The following is a 19,922-nucleotide window of genomic DNA, read 5'->3' on the forward strand; positions in this document are numbered from 1 at the left end:
AGATATCGGTGTTGGGCCAACACTGTTGGCCTTTCAGATTCTATTCTTTTAATCTGGTAATCTTCTAGATGTTCTATATATACGCCCCGATTTATCATCCCATTCTTCATATCCGAATATCCCGTTCTGGCGATAACCTACTAAAGGCCTTTGGTGTCTTCTCATAAGTCTTCTGTAAATCTTCTCCCTTCAAATATTCTGTTCACTCAGGAAGTCAAAGACCAAGTCAAATGCTTTCCGTGCAACCTCATGCAAGAAGAGATTGTGTCTAAGTCACCGGACAGTTAGTTCCGATATTCTGATCAAAATTCAAAACCGACCTCCAATCATCCAGGAACAACATGGTAAAGACTTTTTTAGATGGTGCAAATGTGAGGAGAGAGTTCTTGCTTACCCAGAAGGCAAATCATCCACGGTCCGCAAGGCCGCCGCAGCCGTGAAGTTGGCACTCAGCCCATCCAGGAGGCCGACACAATATCCACCACAGGCAGAAGTATCGTACTTCCCCTGCAACACCAGTGTCGGCGCCGTCACGTTGCCATATCCTATCTCCGTCGCCAGCAGCGTCGGCAGCTCCGCCACGGCGAACGGCTCGCTCGCGACACCGTACGACCATTCCGCGACGCGGTGCTCAAAGTGCGGGCTCGCAAAGTACGCAAAGGTCTCGGCGTACAGGTCCGAGGACGTCAGGTACCCCGGGCCGAGGTGTCCCCAGCGCTCGGGGTCCTGGGTGCTCGCCACCCGGAACCCCATGCCCGCGCCGAAGGGGCCCGAAGTACTCGAGCGTGCCGCTGAAGCCCGTCAGCACGAGCGCGTCGACGGAGGAGCCGAGGAGCGCGGCCGACTGGGTTGAGATGTACGACCCGTAGCTGTGGCCGATGAGAACGACCTTTTTTGCGCCCGTAGCCTGTCGTGCGTATGTGACGAGGGAGTTGAGGACGGAGACCTCGACTTGGAATTGAGCGTCATTGTAAGGATCCACCCTGGTCTGTGTTAGCAACCTTGACAGTTATTGCTACATAGGTCTTGGGGTAGGACCGCAAAACGGACTTGGAAGATGAGCCGACTCCAATACGGTCGTAGTTCAGCACACTGTACCCCGCCTCCAGAGCAGCATTCACGAAGTTGTATTTAGTCGAGTTCGAGAAACTTGGCTGGAAATACCTGGTTCGTCGTCAGTATAGCCGGAATATCCACCGCGAGGGCTTTCAGACGTACGACTTAGATTCTATTATGCCATGGGTGGTCACTAGAACGGTACCTCCAGTGCCACACAACGTAGCTCCTACGGTGTAGTTGCTCCAGACCGGAGACTCCGACTCGCCGGTGATAGGTAGAGGATCATCTGGCTTGCCAAAGTCTCTGGCTGTCAGACTGAAGGTGAGAGACGCCGCATCCCAATCGTCTTGGATGGTTATGTTCAAGATGGATCGCTTCTCGGCGACAGACACTGGGATCTCGATCTGGGAGCATTGACTGTCCCTTTTGCTGAGGTCTGGGGCTGAAAAGGCGTTGATGGAGCCCGCGAGGGCTAGAGCAAACGTGAGTATTTGCATCCTGATAGCCGTGACGGAAGACAACTGACTCCGTGGAATAACAAGGATACTCGCATGATTAATATTATATGCTTGAACCTCTCAGCAGTAATTGTGCTCGCGTCGTTCTTGGGGAGCGTGTTGGAACGCTAATGATCGCGGACTTACTCAGCGACCTTCCATCTGTCAGCCTGCTTAACAACCACTGGGAAAACCATAATCCAGCTCACAAATCACTGCTACCGTTTTGGGGATACTCCGAGGCACTGCTATTGCAAATGACAAGATTCTGACATTCCCAAGGCTTAAGCCTGCGAGGCTTTGAAACCTCAGGTGGTCTGCCAGTATCTCCGACCGGCTCAGATGGAATCTGCACTTCCTACGAATTTGGGAAAATTGTAGAATTGATAGCTTTGGTTCACCTGTTCCCTTGATCACACAGATGGGTTAATAATATACCTAAATCAAGCAGACGGCCATTTCAAAATATTCAGGGCTTGAGCTGAGAAAACGGACATCCACTCGCCGCGGCTCTTACCTTGACAAGCTTAACAGTGCTTGCCATCTCTTCCCTCCCCTTTCCATAGTTTGGGTCCGGCCCAATGTTCCATAAGTCATAGCTCTCAGGGAAAAAACGACCATCTTTGCTTCCCGCAGGTTTTGCACCCAGCAGCCGGAACAGCAGGGCAATGGGTCCAAACTTGTTCCAGAAGCTAGGCTTCACATGCCAAGGCTGGAACGTAGAAATTGGGTAATGGAAGAGGCCATTACGGTTTGGCTTCTCTTCCACAGCTTTGACGGCCATGAAATCCGGGCGGGGAAGGCACAGATACCGTAGAATGGACTTCCGAGTCAACTGGGTGATGGCAACAAAAGCAGAGACATATGGTCCTGCCTTTTCAATACTAGGCCAATGTTAGCAAATGACCAGTGTGGTGGGCTCTTGATTGCTGATATAGCCACGTGTCTGCTGAGAAGCTTGCAGTATCAAAGTGCAAGTGGCAACTTACCAAAGACTCTGCCTCATCACATCGTCCAGGTTTGATCCCAAGACCTTCCTGGCGAATATTGTGACCCTTTTCCCCATCTTGTTGGTCAAGCTGTCGACATATGCCCTGACATATTTATCACTCGGCTCATTTGGCCTGCGGACCTCCCTCTCGTATTGCACCGTCCAGTCACTCAGCTCTTTCACAAAGTGGACGCCATCCCTCCAGCCATCCTTGGCACTCGGCAGCGGATCAATTGGGATCTCCAGGTCCTCGCCGTAAGCCCGGTGGAACACGCCCACGGCGCACAGCTCCACGTCCGTCAGGGACCGCCACTCCTCCGCCCGGATGGTCCAGAGAATCTCGTGGGCGCCGTCGCCGAGGGTGTGCAGCAGGTCGCTGTCGGTGATCTCGCTGGCCTTTCGGTAACGTGCGCGCAGGAAGTTGATTCGTGCTACCGAGAGCTGGTACCGCTCCGAGTCGCGGGGCTTGGTCTGGCCCTCGCGGAGGAGGATCTCGGTATCCGTGGCGCGCTTGGCGGCGTTGCGAGGTGTATTCTGTCCCGTGACAGCGAAGAGTCTAGACATGCTGGGGATACCGCCGGCCTGGTTGAGCTTGTGTTAGCTATTGCTGTTGAAGGGAATGGTGTATATATATATATAAAGCGGAAAGATACATTCGAGGCGCCGCTCGAGTTGGGATGAATGCTGTGGAGAATAGGGCAAGCCCGTACCTTCAGAAGTGCGACAGCACGAGCCTTGTGGAAAGAAGCCGGGAATTCGAGTTCCTGAAGCTCCAACAAAATCTTGAAGGCATCGTCACCGGTCATGCTGGACAGGGGCCGCTTCCCTGGTCCGTCGCCCCAGCCGGCCTTAATCTTCTCGGCACGTCTGTATCTCAAGCGCCTGACCAGAAGGAGATAAGTCAAAAGGACGAGTGCAGCTATGGTGTATGGGCTGCCCAGGGTCTGAGCTAAAGGGTGCTGTGATAGCATTGTCGAGTTCATGATCGTAAGATGATGGAGTGCGCTGATGCGCCACGGCAATGTTTGGTGTATCTGAATGTGTGACTTGACAAGTGTGAAAGTCCCAAGACAAATGGTAGCGGTGTACAGGCAAAGGTTATATAAGTCTGGTTGATTTTCTTGCACGCGCAGTCTCAAATCTCATGAAAAAGAGCTGGTAGAAGGCTCAAAACAAGTTGGATGCACGAAGCTGCCATTGTGTACCGCGCAATCGGATCAACGGAAATTGTACACCACAGTCTTGTTGAAATGACATCGATTTATTGGTAGAGTGGACACCCAGCTGCCACTCATGAACGTGTCTGTCTCAAGGTTGAAGCGTTTTCTTTATTCTCACCTGAGCTGTTCCGCCCAACAAATGTGCTTCTGTAACAGCCTCCCCAACGTCCCTGATGGCCAGAGGGGTTTACAGCGGGCTCCTCTCCGCCAACCTCGGCATGTAAGTGAGGGACACGCCTTTTGGCCGACCGAGACCAATCCTATTGCGGCTGAATCGCTGACGTCGCAACTATAACCTTCACGTGCAAGGACCTCGGCGGGATGCACTGCGCACTGCCAAGGTGTTTGACAGCCGTCCAAGTCTTTTGGCACGTACATCGGCCGACAAACTCGTTCTTGACAAAATAAACGGGTAGCCATATAAATATGCTGAGTACGGGCCATTTCCTCGACTTGGAATTCATTCCGGGAGTTTTCTCATTGTAGGATCGGTTGGGGACATTCGGGGAGTCAGCGTACGCCCACCCAGCTTCTACAGTACGCCCACCCAGCTTCCAGCGTTGGCCCACCTAGTACAAGGAAATTAGCTGCACGCGCATTAAAATGCAAGTACTGCGGGGTTCTTAATAAGCCAGGGTAGCTATTTTTCAATTTAAGCAATACTGTTGGCTGGGTCACGTATTGCAATACGACGTTTGGTTGGTGTAGTGGTTGATCGTTGTTGACTATGGAAGGAAGGAAGGCAGAAGGCCTGACTGTGCTAGCTATTTTGTATGCAGCGCCAGGGCTGCTGCCTGCCGGGCATCCTGACGGGTCAAAGCTGCCTAGTCCCAAACAGTCCTCCATACAAACGACACCCATTATTCCCACAAATACTTTAAAAATATAAGCCTAAAAAGCCTAAAGGGCTCTAGAGCCCCCAGAGGGCCCCAGAGCCCCCAGAGCGCTTAGAGCGCCTAGAGGGCTGCGAGGGAGCAGAGGGCCGTGAGGGCGCAGAGGCCGTAGAGGGCGTAGAGGGCTGCAAAGGGTGCAGAGGGCGCAGAGGGCGTAGAGGGCTGCAGAGGGCGCAGAGGGCTGAAAAGGGCGCAAAGGGCCGAAGTAACTTTTAAGTTGCAAATAAAGGGGTAGCTATAAAACCCCTTTAGGGTAGCTATAGGACCCCTTTAAAATGGCTATAGCTATGCTTTATTAATAACCCCGCAGTACTAGCATTTTATAGCGTATGCAGCCAATTTTCTTTGTACTGGGTGGGCCAACGCTGGAAGCTGGGTGGGCGTACTGTAGAAGCTGGGTGGGCGTACGCTGACTCACATTCGGGGCATATCCAACTCTGTACGTGTACTTATGCACCACATTAAGCATGGAGGTGTCCTCGCCCCACGTCACCATTGAGACCCTGAAAACATCGCTTGGACGCGGATTTCCCAGAAACCAAGCGGGTCCCGCCTCAAATGCGCGTGTACGTAAGTGTGGGCGAAAAGTCTTTTGCAAGGATGACGGGCAATAAGAAAGTCACCATACGGCTATAACCAGATCCGTCAGGAATGTTATGCTTCCTGATGTAGGCGACAATGGCTGGTCAGCGTCAATAAAACATGTTAACATTGCTAGAGTTACCTCGTGCTCTGTGGATCAGGCGGGTTCAGGCTTCACTGGCAATTCGCAGCTGTACTAATACATACCTATATGATTTCAGGTGAAGTGCATTGGACTTTGCTTTCTTATTCGAAGGCTTTAATTATCCACAAAGGCCTCAGACTAGTGAATACTACCTCAACGACTTTCATTAATTGTGATTAATTCACTCCACGAAATGAAAGATTAAATTATATCACTTGATTCTGTTCCATTCCCGCAGTAACGATCTCCTCTGCAAATACCGGTTCCTCACATAAGCTTCATTGTCCAATCCAACCTGGACAGGTACGTTCATCTCCCTGCCAATACCAGTCCAGTCGTTGAACTGAACCGCGGCGGCGTCAAACTCTTGCTCCCGAGTCAAAACATCAGCGTCAAACACCATCTCGACCATCACGACCTCGCACGCTGACTCCCGAAGCACAAATTTGGTTCGTGCTGCAACAAGAAATGTCCCCTTGTGGTCATAGTGGCTCCAGCCGTCAGGGTTTTCGAATTGCCAGGACTCTTTGCACTTCTCATACAGGTTGAATTCGTCCGACATGCGCGCCAGCACGCACATCCACTGGCGTCCCAAGTCTCCACCCACATCGCCCATCATCTGAGCTAGGTATATGCCTATCCTCGCCGGTTTCTCTTTTCCCAGAAGCGGACATGTCTTGAAATACAAGCAGACCGTGAGCAAAGGGTTGCCCTGACCCAATGACAGGGGGATTGAAGAAGCTTATGCTCCTATGAAGAGAGTCGGGGGGAAATGCTTCGACAAGCTGAAAGTGTCCCATTCCACGCGGAAAGGTTAGCATAAAGCCTGGGTTCTGCATGACTTCATCCTCGAAGCCGTTAAGGGTCAAATCAAGCTCGTATCCGAAAGCCGGATACACTTTAGTGAAATGAGAAACAAGGTATTTCGTTTCCACGGATGTCGCAAGGTCGTAAATCTCGTTCCAGCTTCCAGGCATGCACATATCTGAAAGACTCCTCTTGATGAGGCTGACTGGGGCACGTGCGCGCATATATACCCCATTCTTTCCAACGAGGGGAAGGCAGACTTGACTTCTCCGGAGTCCCTTGTTCGTTTCGACTTCGACGCAATTGAGAACGGCAAGAACCCAAAGTGGAGAGAGAGTCTGAATGAGCGGTGTTCTTAACGAAAGACCGGCGTTCGTCAATGCGAAAGGGGGAGTAATGCTAAAGCGCATACTCGGTCGAAGGTTTCCCATGTCGCGAAAGAGATTGGGGTGGTCTGCCAGGAGAGAGTTCGTGGACAATTGAGTGTCGAACGCCAGAATGCTGTGGTCATCGGACTGCCGGATGATCTCTTCTTGAAGCCGAATAAACGCCCTTTCGCCCTCGCCGTATAGGAGTGGCATATTGATACCGAAGATCCCAAGCAAGCAGTATGCGATATCCTCCGGCCTTGTGGTGACTCGATCGGCAGCCCATGACATCCTTTGGGCTATACTGTACTCTCTCAGGCGCCTCTCGTTCCGGATACAGAGCTGATCAACCCCAGTCACGATGGACAAAAAACTAGCAAGTGCTTTCTTCGAGCCGAGACAAGTCCATGATTGCGAGTAGAAGACCACATGATCTGGAGCGATGAGTTCCTGGAGCGTCCACCCTCTTGAAAACCACCGACTCGATCCCATTAGCTCTAACAAATCAATCCTACAAGGAATTTGACTTGGAATGTCTGTGAGGTATACATAGCAAACCTCTGCCTTCTTATACCACGCGAACATAGAATTGATCGCTTCTGAAAGTTCGGCTGAACTTGATTTGTCGATACACACTGTGTCTATCCAGGCGTACGACAAACCATCGCGGCAGGCTTGCTTGAATGTAGCGAAGATCTTCGCGAATCCCGGCTTGCTGGATTTCCATCGCCGCGTCACCGCTGAGCGCCATTCGGCGAAAGTTGGCTCGTAGTCGCCCCATGTGTGTGATAAAATGGCGTACTTGGGAAGGTTTGGAGGCCCAAACTCCTCGAACTTCAGAGTCTTTGCATTGATGAGTCGCATAACACCGCGCTGGATAGCAAATGATGGAAGTCGATTGGCAACATCCTGCAGATGAGAGCGGAAAGAAGAACGCCAAAAGCTGAACGCCAATACCAGTGGTCAGCATTCAGCCACAGCAGGAGGCAATTCATGGCAACCCAAACCCTGCTTCCAATTACTGCTTATCTAATGGTACATATAACTAACAATAAAGGTTCTTATAAACTACCTAGAAAGCTAGGTTAAAATATATATAAGTGTAATTAATTTAGGAATTAAATAAAAAATGTCATTGTTTTAATTCTTTATATACTTATTAATTTTAAATAGGAATGCTTCTGTAATGAGAAAAGATACACAAATCAAAGTCCGTGGCACGGCTTGTCTTTACTCTGTGTAACCACACAAAAGGCAATGCAGCACAGCCTGCAGACACAGCCACTGACAGCACAATCGTTGTCGAACACACCTGACGCAGCTGATTATAATGACGGCAATACCTCCAGGCTCCCGAGTGACTTGAAAAAAATTTGACGTCTCCACTTTCTCTTCTACCGTAGATGACCCTCAGTGACAGGCCGCGTTCCGCGTAGAGTATTTGTTCGTTGTCCGTTCCAGCGGGCAGCAGTAGCCCTACTCCAGCTCAGCGCCTGGGCACCCACGCGTACAAGGCCAAGCAACTGCAAGGCGTCCTTGTCCGCCACAAGGCGAATACACCATAGCCTTGTCCGCAGTCTCAATGCGAACCGTCAGACAAACGTTTAGAAATGAGAGTTAAATTTTGGTACTCGATAAATGGTTATCCCGCCCCTAACATGTTACACGTCATTAAGAGGGGCAATCTGTATAGTACCGTTCGGTGGACAAGGCTCCACTCAAGGTCTCAACCGAATGTTTTGTGAAGTTTCGTCCTAGCTCTTGATCAATCAAGAAATGATTCTTGAAGGTTACTGCGGTACGTGAAAGACGTACTCCGGTGTACAAGGTCATGGAAGACTTGAGCAGCGGATGCACGTTTGGCAGCCCCTGACTCTTTTACAAGCTACAATCTGAAACGGTACGTACCCTGAGCAATAAGGCTGTGAGGATACTTGGGTACATGTGAATGCCTCGCCATGCGCGTGATTGTAGCGCGGGTGCCGCCTAGGTATTGGGGCTGCTCGGCCCCCTCCGATGACATCCAGCCTCAATCCTTGATCCGCAAGTTTCCTCTGTATATGTTCTTATAATAGCACCGTACAACGCACCGTGGCGAATCCTTGCCCAGGAGCACACACGCAGAGCGCCGAGGGGGCTCCGAGTGACACTGAGGAGATCCGAGTCGTCTCTTCGGTCTAATCCAGACCGATTTCACCCAATGTGCAATCTATCATTCGTAGGCCGGTGTCCTCTGTTCCTGCCAACACCAACACTGTGTGGCGGGCACAAGACTGCCCTTAGGAAAAGTCTCCCAGTATATTGCAAACCCCAAGCCCACCTTCACAGGGTTTGAGCCTCAAGGGCAGTTTTTTTTTTTTTTTTTTTTTTTTTTTTTTTTTTCTCTTTTTCCAGTGATGATTTTATTAATCCAGAGTATGATAAAATCAAAATTACTCTTACTGAATTCATCTATAATACCTTGGCTATAGCAACTGCTCGGGGGATAGAATGCAAAGACAACTCAATTGGCTAGGGGAGGAAAAGAAATGCATAAAGTGGCCTTTATTTCGCCCTTTATGGAAGCTACTACACCCTACGCATTAATAGCAGAAAATTACCATCAAAGGATTTTAAACCCCCTTTTCATCCAGTTCTCAGCATCAGGAAGAGCCAATCGATACTGGGAGAGTTAAAAGAGTCCCAGTCTAGAGAACCGCCCGTCGTGGTTATATCTGAGTTAGCGTACGCCCACCCAGCTTCTACAGTACGCCCACCTAGCTTCCAGCGTTGGCCCACCCAGTATAAGGAAATTAGTTATATGCGCTATAAAATATTAATATTGCAAGGTTATTAATAAAGCATAGCTATAGCTATCCCAAAGGGGTTTTATAGCTACCTTAAAGAAATTTCATAGCTACCCCTTTATTTGCAACTTAAAAGTTACTTCTACCCTTTATCACCCTCTGCCGCCCTTTGCAGCCCTCTGCGCCCTCTGCGCCCTTTAAGCGCTCTACGGCCCTTTGGGCGCTCTGCAGCCCTCTGGGCGCTCTGGGGGCTCTGGGGCCCTCTGGGCGCTCTGGGGCGCTCTAGGCTTTTTAGGCTTATATTTTTAAAGTATTGCTTAAATTAAAAAATAGCTACCCTGGCTTATTGAAAACCCTGCAGTACTTACATTTTAGTGCGGATGCAGCTAATTTTCCTTGTACTGAGTGGGCCAACGCTGAAAGCTGGGTGAGCGTACTGTAAAAGCTGGGTGGGCATACGCTGACTCGTTATATCTTAGTATAATACCTCCCCCTAATTCAAGTCAACCCGAACCCTGCACCCTGCATAGGAGCACTGCTCATTTTGTAGTATATACAACCAACAAGGAAAATCCTCGAAAACCACGTGGAAACCCAGGCTAAGATGCAATCAACTCAGGAGCTGGATCAACGCCCAAGACATGGAGAAGCCCGCAGCATCCTTCCGGTCGCTCCCAGCAGAGCTCCGCCGACTCATCACACGTCAGCTCCACAGTGCCAGTGCCGCGTGCCCCCCACACAACTGTTCCTCGTCGACAAGCAGATGCGTCGCGAGGCACTGGAGGTCTTCTACTCCAACGTCCATCTCGACTTCTACAATGTTAACCTCGGCACAACGCTGTCCTTCCTCCGCGACGTCCTCCCCGCGCGAGGGCCTGTCACGGCTCCGGCGTCTGCAGTTCACCATGACCGAGGCGCAGTGCGAGGGCTGGGCCGCTGGGGCCGTCGCCAGCGGCTACCCGGCCTCGATGCTCGAGCGGGTCGCGGGACCGTATTGGGGCGGCGGCCCGGCGCCCCGGCTTGATTACGAGAACGACTGGCGGGCGATTGTAGCCTTTGTCGCGGAGTGTGCTGACCTCCCCCACCTCAGCATCACCGTGGACATGGACGAGTGCGCCTGGCCCTTCATCGAGGACACCCTGATGTGGGACGACGAGCCTGATCTTTCTTGGTTCCGGTTCGTTTATGACCTCTACATTGACGTGGCCACGGCAACGTGCTCACTAAAAGGACTCGGCGAAGTGAACCTCGAGCTCGGTGTGTTTGAGCAGATGAGGCTTTGGCTGGAAAGAGGGGTGCTCCGATACCATAGGGAGCGCACTTTGAAGTCGCCCCACGCCCGGATGCTCGAAGAGCTCCTGTGGCGGCGGCCTCGCTTTTATCAAGCCATGCCGCGCTGGCACAACGTGAACCGGAGGCTAGAAGGATCAAATTACAAGCCTGATCCATAGACACTCGTGGGCTGGCAACCCGAAAAGCAGTATTTATGGCCAAATGAGGCCCTGCGAACTCGTAACCCCTCAAATATGAGGGTTGCGGTTGCATGTTTGGTGTTCTATGGTAATCAATTCTCCGGGGCTGCTGTATCTAGATGAAACAGCTGCCGTTTAAATATCTGTCAGGCGTTACAAGAGCTGGAGAGCGCAGTGATGAGCAATTTGTATGCAGACTACTCTGCACTTGTATGGACTCCCCTCGAGATTCAGAGCTTTCCTTGGATTACGTTTACATGACCACCTCAACTCCAACCCTCGCTTAGTTAGTACTGGCCAGTCCCAAGGTTCTTCATCAAAGTAATCCTTCATGAGCGGGCGATGGAAACGATACTTGTAGTCTTACACTATTTGCCTATAAGGCGCTCTTCTACACAAGAAACCAACAAATGGTGAATCCACTTGAGTCATTTCAAACTGAAGTTCTATGATAGACACGGCCAATATCTGTACAACTGCGTCTTCATTGTGACTGAATGATGACAGTTGTAAGTGTGCCCGCAATTGGTTTTAACTTCCACAAAACAAGAAGAACAATATGAGGGCATGAAGCACTAACGCTTTTCCGTTTTAACGTTGCGTTCGTGATCACTCCAGAATTTCTTTTTGAGTGGATCAGACAGGCTCGCACATGGCAGTCGCTGTGGCGTGTCATTGAGATTCAAACCCAGATCATGGGATTCCCTCGAGTCCTTGTCCAGTGTCTCTAGGAAAGATGCTTCTGGAAGGATGTCTATCAAATGGTGTGTATTAAAGTGTCACAGCGGGTGCGATTGCGAAGGAGCCAAACTACTCAGACTGTGGAAGGATTGCGAAGGAGCCAAATTAGTTCAGACTGTGGAAGGCTGTTGGTTCTAACCCAATGGCAGATCCTTGCCCAGCTTAGGCAACCTCAATGTGGGTTGGTCTGCGGCTGACCATGCCAAGGTTTTAGTATGTTGAGTGATACCAATATAAGAGCGGGAATGCCAATCTTGTCGCTGCGGTCAGTAGTCCACCAGTCAACACCGCCAAAGTTGACCGAGCCTCAGTTAGCATCCGGAAACGCTTATACCGCCTTCGCTTTGATTGATCGGCCTGCAGTTTTCTATTATTTCTGCCCCAACTCTCCCATCTTAGATAAAAATCTAGCACGCTTACGCGCCTCAACCGAATACAAGCGTCGTCGGGCACTCACAAACACTCCAGTATCCACAATCTCACGCCTTTTCCCCACCACAATGTTTGACGGTTTCGCACCCCGCCACATCCCTGGCCTTTTGTTCGTAAATCTCAGTTTCACTTTCCATCCGAGACTCCTGCGTTCTCCGAGGGACTTCGGCACAGCTGCTAACACTTGAGCCCCACAGCGTCGCCTCGACCATGACGTTCGGGGGCATGTGGCCAATATTCAACGCCCGAGCAGCGATACTCGAGTTCGGTTTCCCGGCTAGGATAGCCGACACGCCCGCGGCGGCCCCGGTAATGGTGGTCGGGTGTGCTCGTACTACTGTTATCGGCCTCCTGGTCTTTATGTTCTACTCCCGCGGCCAGCTTGATCTCGTAGATCAGGTGATGGCTGTTATAGGCTCATACGCTGGGTTGGTCGATAGCTATGTTGTGTGGAAAGAGGGTAGGCCTCGAAAGGCAATTTTCCGGCTCGTCAGTTCTTGGCTGCTTGCTGCCTGGGGGTTCGCTGGGTTGACAGCGTCCAGTAAATGATTCTTACCACCATTTAATGTATTAGGAGGTTTTATGGAGGGATAACACTTCGGACAGCCATGCACTACTCCAAAAGACAGTAGCACCTACCTGATTTGTGATGCTGCCCACTTCGTTCACATTCAGTCGAGACTAGAACGGGCGACACTTGTCAACGCATATCATTCTTTTTCCCTTGATGACCCTGAGGCTGATCAATGCCGGTTACCGGCTTCGAGACGATGTGAGAAGAGTCTTCTCCATGCATTAATGGCAGAAGGCAGTCCAGAGACATTGATGGAATCCCCCTGGAATGGTCTCAAAACAGTCTGTAATTGACATCATCCTTCCTTGTTTGCTTATTTCCGAAATATGTCCCTATAAATCGTATCTAAAACATCTCATATCCCACCTTCACGGCCGTTGGTCTCCTTGCTTGCTCAAGACAGTTGTAAGCGATGTCGAAAAGCTCTATGTCGCGGCCTAGGAGTTGTACAAGTCAGTTCATCCTGAAGACTCCGCATGCCCCGAGAGTGGCCTGCCAGCAAAGACATGCTTACTTGGCTCACCAATGATTGAAATTGCGACGGGAAGGTTCTCAACTCTGCCGGTGACCTTAGAGTCGTACGGTGTTGTTCCAACTTGTTGCATGCGTCCAGCAGTTAGTCTCACGTGTAATTTCCTACAATTTGGGCGCAATCCGAGAGAGACGTACTTGGTATGGTCAATTCAGGGGCACCCAGAATTGGAGACAGGAACAAATTCGGTACACCGACGGGATTGAAAGGTGGCCTGACGATTGTGAGTATAGTTGTCTTCCAACAAGAAAGGGATGTGAGCCCGAGAGGACTCACAACGGCGGGTAATCGCGGTACCGAGGCGCAATGTTCTCGATTGGAATCAACACCAGCGTATCCCTCTTGCCTCGTTGCATCACAACGTCGAGAAACCAGTCTTTGTATATGTCCAACTTCTTCACTGCAACATCTCGTTCTGCTCGAGTGATTTTCGAGGACATGTGCCTTGCAGAAAAGTTTAAGCAACATCCTAACCAAATTGGGGAGAAGATTCAAACTGACAATTGCCAGCGGACTGGAGGGCTCACGTAAGGCTGCTTGCCATAGCGTTGGGTATACTCGTCTCGAAAAGATTCGAAGTTGTGGTAATCATCGAAGAAGAATGAGTTCCGGCAGACCTAGGTGATTTGTGAGTTTGACAGTGTGTTTATCAATGCGTAAGGAGCTCGCAAACATCTTTCATGTAGCCCTCGAGCGACATGCCTCCAGCTGCCTTGGGCGGACAATTAGACCAAAGCTCATTGAAAGAAACTGTCTCATGCTTGATCCCCAAGGATGTTTCAAGATCGTGGACAAAGTCGTCAATGATCGCCAGTTGAGCCTTGTTAGTGATGGTGGACATGTAGTCGGTCGGGTAGATGACGGTGGGAAAGCCCTGAAATACTGATTAGCTTGGGACTTTGGTGAAAGCGAGTGTGAGAATGGGGTTTCTATTATCCCGGACTGACTGATTTCTTGAACGGATTCAAAGTCTGTCCATACCAGAGTCTCGCAAACCGTTGACAAGAGACGAGATCTCTTCCGGAGAATGTAGGCATGTCAAACCGCCTGCATCATACGGCGCGCATTATGTCAGCGCGGCACTCTACTATCTTTTTCGGTACCGTTTGCCCTCACCTGAAGCTTGGAAAATAGCCTTCGTAAGGGAGTACACCATGAGTCGGCCGCATAGCGATGCACCCGTTCCAATGGCCTGGGCGCCTTCCACTTCCGCTCGCTACAGGCTTGGAGTCAATCAGGGCACACACAAGCACTGTCGAGTTGTGATGGCTCACTGTCAGATCCAATTGCAATATCAAGCCAGTCATAGGCACCAATTGCTGCACCACTGCAGCTGCTGCTTCCAGCCGGTGACTGGTAACCGTCGGCTCGCGGATTCCACGGCGCCTGGTAGTCGACACACTCGACAGGCTCTTCCGTAGCAGCGAATGATGCTAACTTGGTGGTCCCGACGATGGCCGCGCCCATGTTGGTGAGAAGCTCAATGCACGCCGCTGTCTTTGGAGGGGGCCTGTCGTGATACAAGTCGAAGTACGCTTTGTTGCAAACGGACGTCGGCATGCCCTTGATCTGAAAAATGTCCTTGACAGCAATTCTCAAGCCTGACATTTGCTGAGCCTTGCTTGTAGTATCGGTGGCCATTCGTGAGGGCACGGCCACTGAGAGCTCCTGCAGGCCATCGCCGCCAATCCGCAGAGGATAGAAATGGCTAGGGAAACCGGTTAGCAGTCAAAAAAGACCAAATAGCTGCTCAATGGTAGAGAAATGGATACTAACCCCGACGTCTCTTGGCCAAGGGCATGAATAAAAGTACCGTGGCTATCGTCATAGACCCGGAAGACAGGTCGCAGACCGAGGCCAGCCTCAATGTGAGGCCCGGAGGCGAGAGTCTCAAATAATAGCGTTGGATGCTTGGTCTATTAGGCTAGCTAACGTCTATTCTACGGGAGGGAAGGCCCTTATTTATAGTTATTATCCTCTATATAGTGGTAAACATATAGGGAAAAGGATATCCCATATTAATAATAACCTAAATATCTAAAATATTTTAATAGCTCCCCTTAAATTAATTCCCTTTTATTTATTTATATATTTATATTTATATTTTAATAATTTTATATATGGAATTTAATTTATAAAAAAGAAATATTTAATTATATAATAAGAAAATCTTATAAAAGGGAAAAACTTACTTATTTAAATATTTATATATTTAAGTAAAAAAAGTAAAAGTTTATTATTATTTAAATTTAAACTTATAATTAATAAAGTATTATATATTAAATTATAATTTTATATAAGATTTATTAATTATTTTATAATAATTATAATATATTATAATATTTTTATATATTAAAGTTATATATTATTTTATTTATATTATATATATTATAAAAATATATTTTTTATATAAAATTAAATATATATAAATATAATATAAGTATATTATAACTTATAATATAATATATAATATATATAAGTTATATAAATAATGTTTATTTTTAAGAAAAATCTTTATTATTTTAATTATTTCTTTTAAGGAAAACCCTTTAATATTTAAGGTAATATTATTATATATATATATAATTAAGTTTACTTTATTTTTTTATTTTTTATAAGTAAAAGAAAGAATTTTAATTATAATTATTAAAAAGTAAATACTTTAATTTATTTTATATATATTATAATATAAATAAAAAAATTCTTTATTTTTTAACTTAATACTTTTATATTATTTTTTTTATTAAATTATACTTTTTTATAAACTTTTTATAATATAATTTATTTATTAATTTTATAAGCTAATTTATTAAATTTTATTTAAAATATATATATTTTAATATTATTTTATTATTTTTTATTACTTTTCTTATATAATAATATATAATATTTATATATTTAGTTTTTTTATAAAATAAGGTATTTTTAATTAATTTCTTAATTTTATTATTATTTATATATATAATAAAAAGTTTAAAATTAAAGTAAATATTTAAATTATTATTAAAATATTTAAGTAAATTATATAAATATTTAGCTTTTTTTATAACTTTTCTTAAAGCTATATATTTTATTTTTATAAAGGAAAGTATTAATATTTTTTTTTAATTAAAGGTTTTAACTTATAAGATTTATTTTATGCCATTCTTTTAGAATGGTTTTGTATCCCGTCCGAGGGATAAGCTCCAAACCCATCTCCCACCAAAAAATATTAATTCTCTCTTATAGGAAACTAAATATATAGGAATATTCTCTAAATCTTTCTCTATGTAATGATATTAGTTGCATAATTTAAAACCTTATATTTATTAAGAAATAAATAGAAAAAGGAAAGTAAAATGTTAAGGATTTATATAGCCTTCCTAAGAAAGTATTAATATTGCTTGGATTTTTAAATTTAATTCTTTTAATTAGCTAATTTTTACCCTGCATGCAAGGTAAGCTATAATAAGAAATAAGAGCTAAGGGATAAGAGCTAAGAAATAAGAGATAAGAAATAAGAGATAAAAGATAAGAGATAAGAGATAAGAGATAAGAAATAAAAGATAAGAAATAAGAGATAAGAAATAAGAGATAAGAAATAAGAGATAAGAAATAAGAGATAAGAGATAAGAAATAAGAAAAGTAGAAAAGAAGAAATAAATAAATAAATAAATAAATAAGATTAAATATATAGGAATATTTTTTAAATTTTTCTTTATATAATAATATTAATTATATAATTTAAAACCTTATATTTATAAAGAAATAAAAAAAAATAAAAAGGTAAAATGTTAAGAATTTATATAGCCAGAGTTATAATAATATCTATATATTTTATATTTTAAAATATAAAATACATAAATATATGTATTTATATTTATATTTAAATACCATATTTATATCTATATTTATATTTATATAGGCCTTGTATTTTATATTTATATTTATATTTATATTTATATTTTTAAAATTTTAAATTTGCATTTTGTATTTAAAATATAAAATATAAATATAGATATAAATTATATAATATTTAATTTAAATCTTATGATTTTAAAATAAAAAGAAATTATATTTAAATTCTATTTAATTTAAGCATTTTAAATATATTTATATTTAATTTTATTAAAAATATATAAATACTTTAAAAATAAAAAACTTAAGGTAGAAACTTGTTAAATAAGAAGATAAGATTTAGATAAGAAAATAAGGTTTTTTTTAAAAAAGTACTTATATATTATATTTAATATCTTTTTAGAAAAAAAAGATATAAAAATAAAAAACATATTCTTAAATAGCTAATTTTAAGCTTACTTTAAAAGGATTTTTAATAAATTTAATTAATTAATATTGATATATAATGTATTTTATATTTATATTTTATATTTATATATTTAAAATATATATATTTATATTTATATTTATATTTTTATATTTATATTTGTATTTTGTATTTTTAAAATTTTATGTATTTATATTTATATTTATATTTTTAAAATTTTCTGTATTTATATCTATATTTATATTTTGTATTCTATATTTTTTATATTTTCATAACTCTGTATATAGCTTTCTTAAGGAAGTATTAATATTATTTAAATCTTTAAATTTAATTTTTTTAATTAGCTATTTTTTACCTTATATATAAAGTAAGCTATAATAAGGGATAAGAAATAAGAAATAAGAGATAAGAAATAAAAGATAAGTAATAAGTAATAAGAAAGAAAGAAAGGAATAAATAAATAAATAAATAAATAAATAAATAAATAAATAAATAAATAAATAAATAAATAAATAAATAAATAAATAAATAAATAAATAAATAAATAAATAAATAAATAAATAAATAAATAAATAAATAAATAAATAAATAAATAAATAAATAAATAAATAAATAAATAAATAAATAAATAAATAAATAAATAAATAAATAAATAAATAAATAAATAAATAAATAAATAAATAAATAAATAAATAAATAAATATTCTTAAGATATAATTATTTAAATAATAATTATTATTTTCTTTAATAATAAATAAGTTTTTAAAATCCTTCTTAATTAATAAAAGATTTAATACCTTATTTCTTTCTTTTATATTTTTATATATAATTAAATAAAATTATATAACTTTTATAATATATATATATTTATATTTTTTATAATAAAAAGTATATATATATATCTTTAATAATAAAAAAAATATATATTTAATAATAAGAATTTAAATAATATCTTTTTTAAATAACTTTTATATATATAATATATATATATATAATATAATTTATTATTAAATAATAAATATTATTAAGTAATAAATTCTTTTAACTTTATTTAATATTTATTTATCTTAATACTTATTTAATATAATTAATTTAATAAAGTTTAATATTAATTAATATTAATTATATTTATTATTTATTTTAAATTAATTTAATTAATTTAAAGAACTTAATATAATTATATTTAAGTTTAAAATAATTAATATTTAATAAGGTATTTTATTTTAATATAAATTATATTTTAACTTTTTATATTAATTTTACTTTAATTTACTTATTTAAATATTTAATATATTTAAAATTAATAATTATTAAAATATTTTAAGAAAATAATATCCTTTAATTATATAAGTAATTAAAAACTTTTAAAAAAAATATAAAACTTATATTTATAACTTAAGCTATTAATATCTTTTATATTTTTAAAATTATATTATATTATAAAATAAATTAATAATAATCTTATAAAAATATATATATTAATTAATATAAACTTAATTAAATTAAAAAGTAAATATTTATTTAATATATTATTAATTAAGATTCTTAAGGATTTTTTTTATAATTATTTAATATAAAAGATATAATTAATTTCTTATTAATATTATATAATATTAAATGTATTAATAAGCATTAAGCTTAATACTTTATAAATATATAATTAAGCCTTAAAATTAAGTTTAATTATCTTTATAATTATTAAAAAGCTTTTTATAAAGATTTAAAGATTATTAAGAACTAATTTAAATTATTTTTAATAATAATTTATAATTAAGAAATTAAATAAATTAATTTTATAAGGGCTTTTTTAAATAATATATTAAAAGAAAAAGTTTTTTAAGTACTTTTAAATAATTTTAATACTTTTATTAAATACATAAGTAAGTTTATTTTAAACTTATTAGCTAAATTTAATTATAATCCTTTTAAAAAGTAAGTTATTTATTTAAATAAGATATTATATAGCTTAAAATAATCTTTAAAAAAATAATAATAAATAATAATTTAGCTATTTAAAAACTTAAATTTTAAGCTTTTTTTTAAATTTAATAATTTTTTATAATAAAGCTTTTAGCTTATTTATTATTATTTATATAAATAATTATTTTATTATAAGGCTTAGAATTTAAAAGATTTAAGCTTTAAAGTAATATATTAATAAAGTATATATTATAAAAGATTAAGGATTAGCTTTTTTTTTTAAGGATTTAAATAATTTAAAATTAAAAAAAATAATTTTTATAATTATCTTAAAATAAATATATTAAAAAAGCTATTAAAACCTTTAATTTAAAGGATTTTAAGCTTATTTTAATTCCCTTATAATTAAATTAACTTATTAAACTTTTTAATAAATCTTTATTAAATAAAACTTAATATAAGTTATTTTAAGTTATAATAAGTATTATTATTTATTTAATTATTTAAATTAAGCTTAATATAAGCTTTTTAATATAATAATTAATTAAGTACTTTTAAGTATTTAAAAAAGAATACTTAATAATTATTTAAGGGCTTTTTAAGTATTTAAATAATTATAAATTATTAAATATTAAGTAT

The 19,922-nt window shown here is 40.9% G+C and overlaps 5 protein-coding genes across 5 annotated transcripts; 2 read left to right on the forward strand and 3 right to left on the reverse strand.

Annotated features, from left to right (window-relative positions):
• Positions 1-390: 390 nt before the first annotated feature.
• On the reverse strand, positions 391-3,530 carry INS49_000231 (uncharacterized protein; the record flags this gene model as incomplete). Its single annotated transcript, XM_043161069.1, has 7 exons — positions 391-733; positions 780-983; positions 1,051-1,164; positions 1,219-1,580; positions 2,074-2,440; positions 2,546-3,129; positions 3,258-3,530. 7 exons carry the CDS (start codon positions 3,528-3,530, stop codon positions 391-393), a joined length of 2,247 nt encoding a protein of 748 aa, XP_043029575.1.
• A 2,068-nt stretch (positions 3,531-5,598) lies between these two features.
• INS49_000232 (uncharacterized protein) lies at positions 5,599-6,003 on the reverse strand (the record flags this gene model as incomplete). Its single annotated transcript, XM_043161070.1, has 1 exon — positions 5,599-6,003. One exon carries the CDS (start codon positions 6,001-6,003, stop codon positions 5,599-5,601), a length of 405 nt encoding a protein of 134 aa, XP_043029576.1.
• Positions 6,004-10,111: 4,108 nt separating this feature from the next.
• Positions 10,112-10,799, forward strand: INS49_000233 (uncharacterized protein; the record flags this gene model as incomplete). Its single annotated transcript, XM_043161071.1, has 2 exons — positions 10,112-10,225; positions 10,269-10,799. 2 exons carry the CDS (start codon positions 10,112-10,114, stop codon positions 10,797-10,799), a joined length of 645 nt encoding a protein of 214 aa, XP_043029577.1.
• A 1,262-nt stretch (positions 10,800-12,061) lies between these two features.
• INS49_000234 (uncharacterized protein) lies at positions 12,062-12,542 on the forward strand (the record flags this gene model as incomplete). The annotated part of the gene is made up of 2 exons (XM_043161072.1): positions 12,062-12,102; positions 12,191-12,542. 2 exons carry the CDS (start codon positions 12,062-12,064, stop codon positions 12,540-12,542), a joined length of 393 nt encoding a protein of 130 aa, XP_043029578.1.
• A 370-nt stretch (positions 12,543-12,912) lies between these two features.
• On the reverse strand, positions 12,913-14,740 carry INS49_000235 (uncharacterized protein; the record flags this gene model as incomplete). The annotated part of the gene is made up of 9 exons (XM_043161073.1): positions 12,913-13,004; positions 13,082-13,162; positions 13,237-13,313; positions 13,376-13,543; positions 13,601-13,716; positions 13,773-13,973; positions 14,047-14,146; positions 14,216-14,315; positions 14,374-14,740. The coding sequence occupies 9 exons, from the start codon at positions 14,738-14,740 to the stop codon at positions 12,913-12,915; spliced, it is 1,302 nt and encodes a 433-aa protein (XP_043029579.1).
• Positions 14,741-19,922: the final 5,182 nt, after the last annotated feature.

Source organism: Diaporthe citri (assembly GCF_014595645.1).
Source record: "Diaporthe citri strain NFHF-8-4 chromosome Unknown scaffold_1, whole genome shotgun sequence".
Taxonomy (NCBI): Eukaryota; Fungi; Ascomycota; class Sordariomycetes; order Diaporthales; family Diaporthaceae; genus Diaporthe; species Diaporthe citri.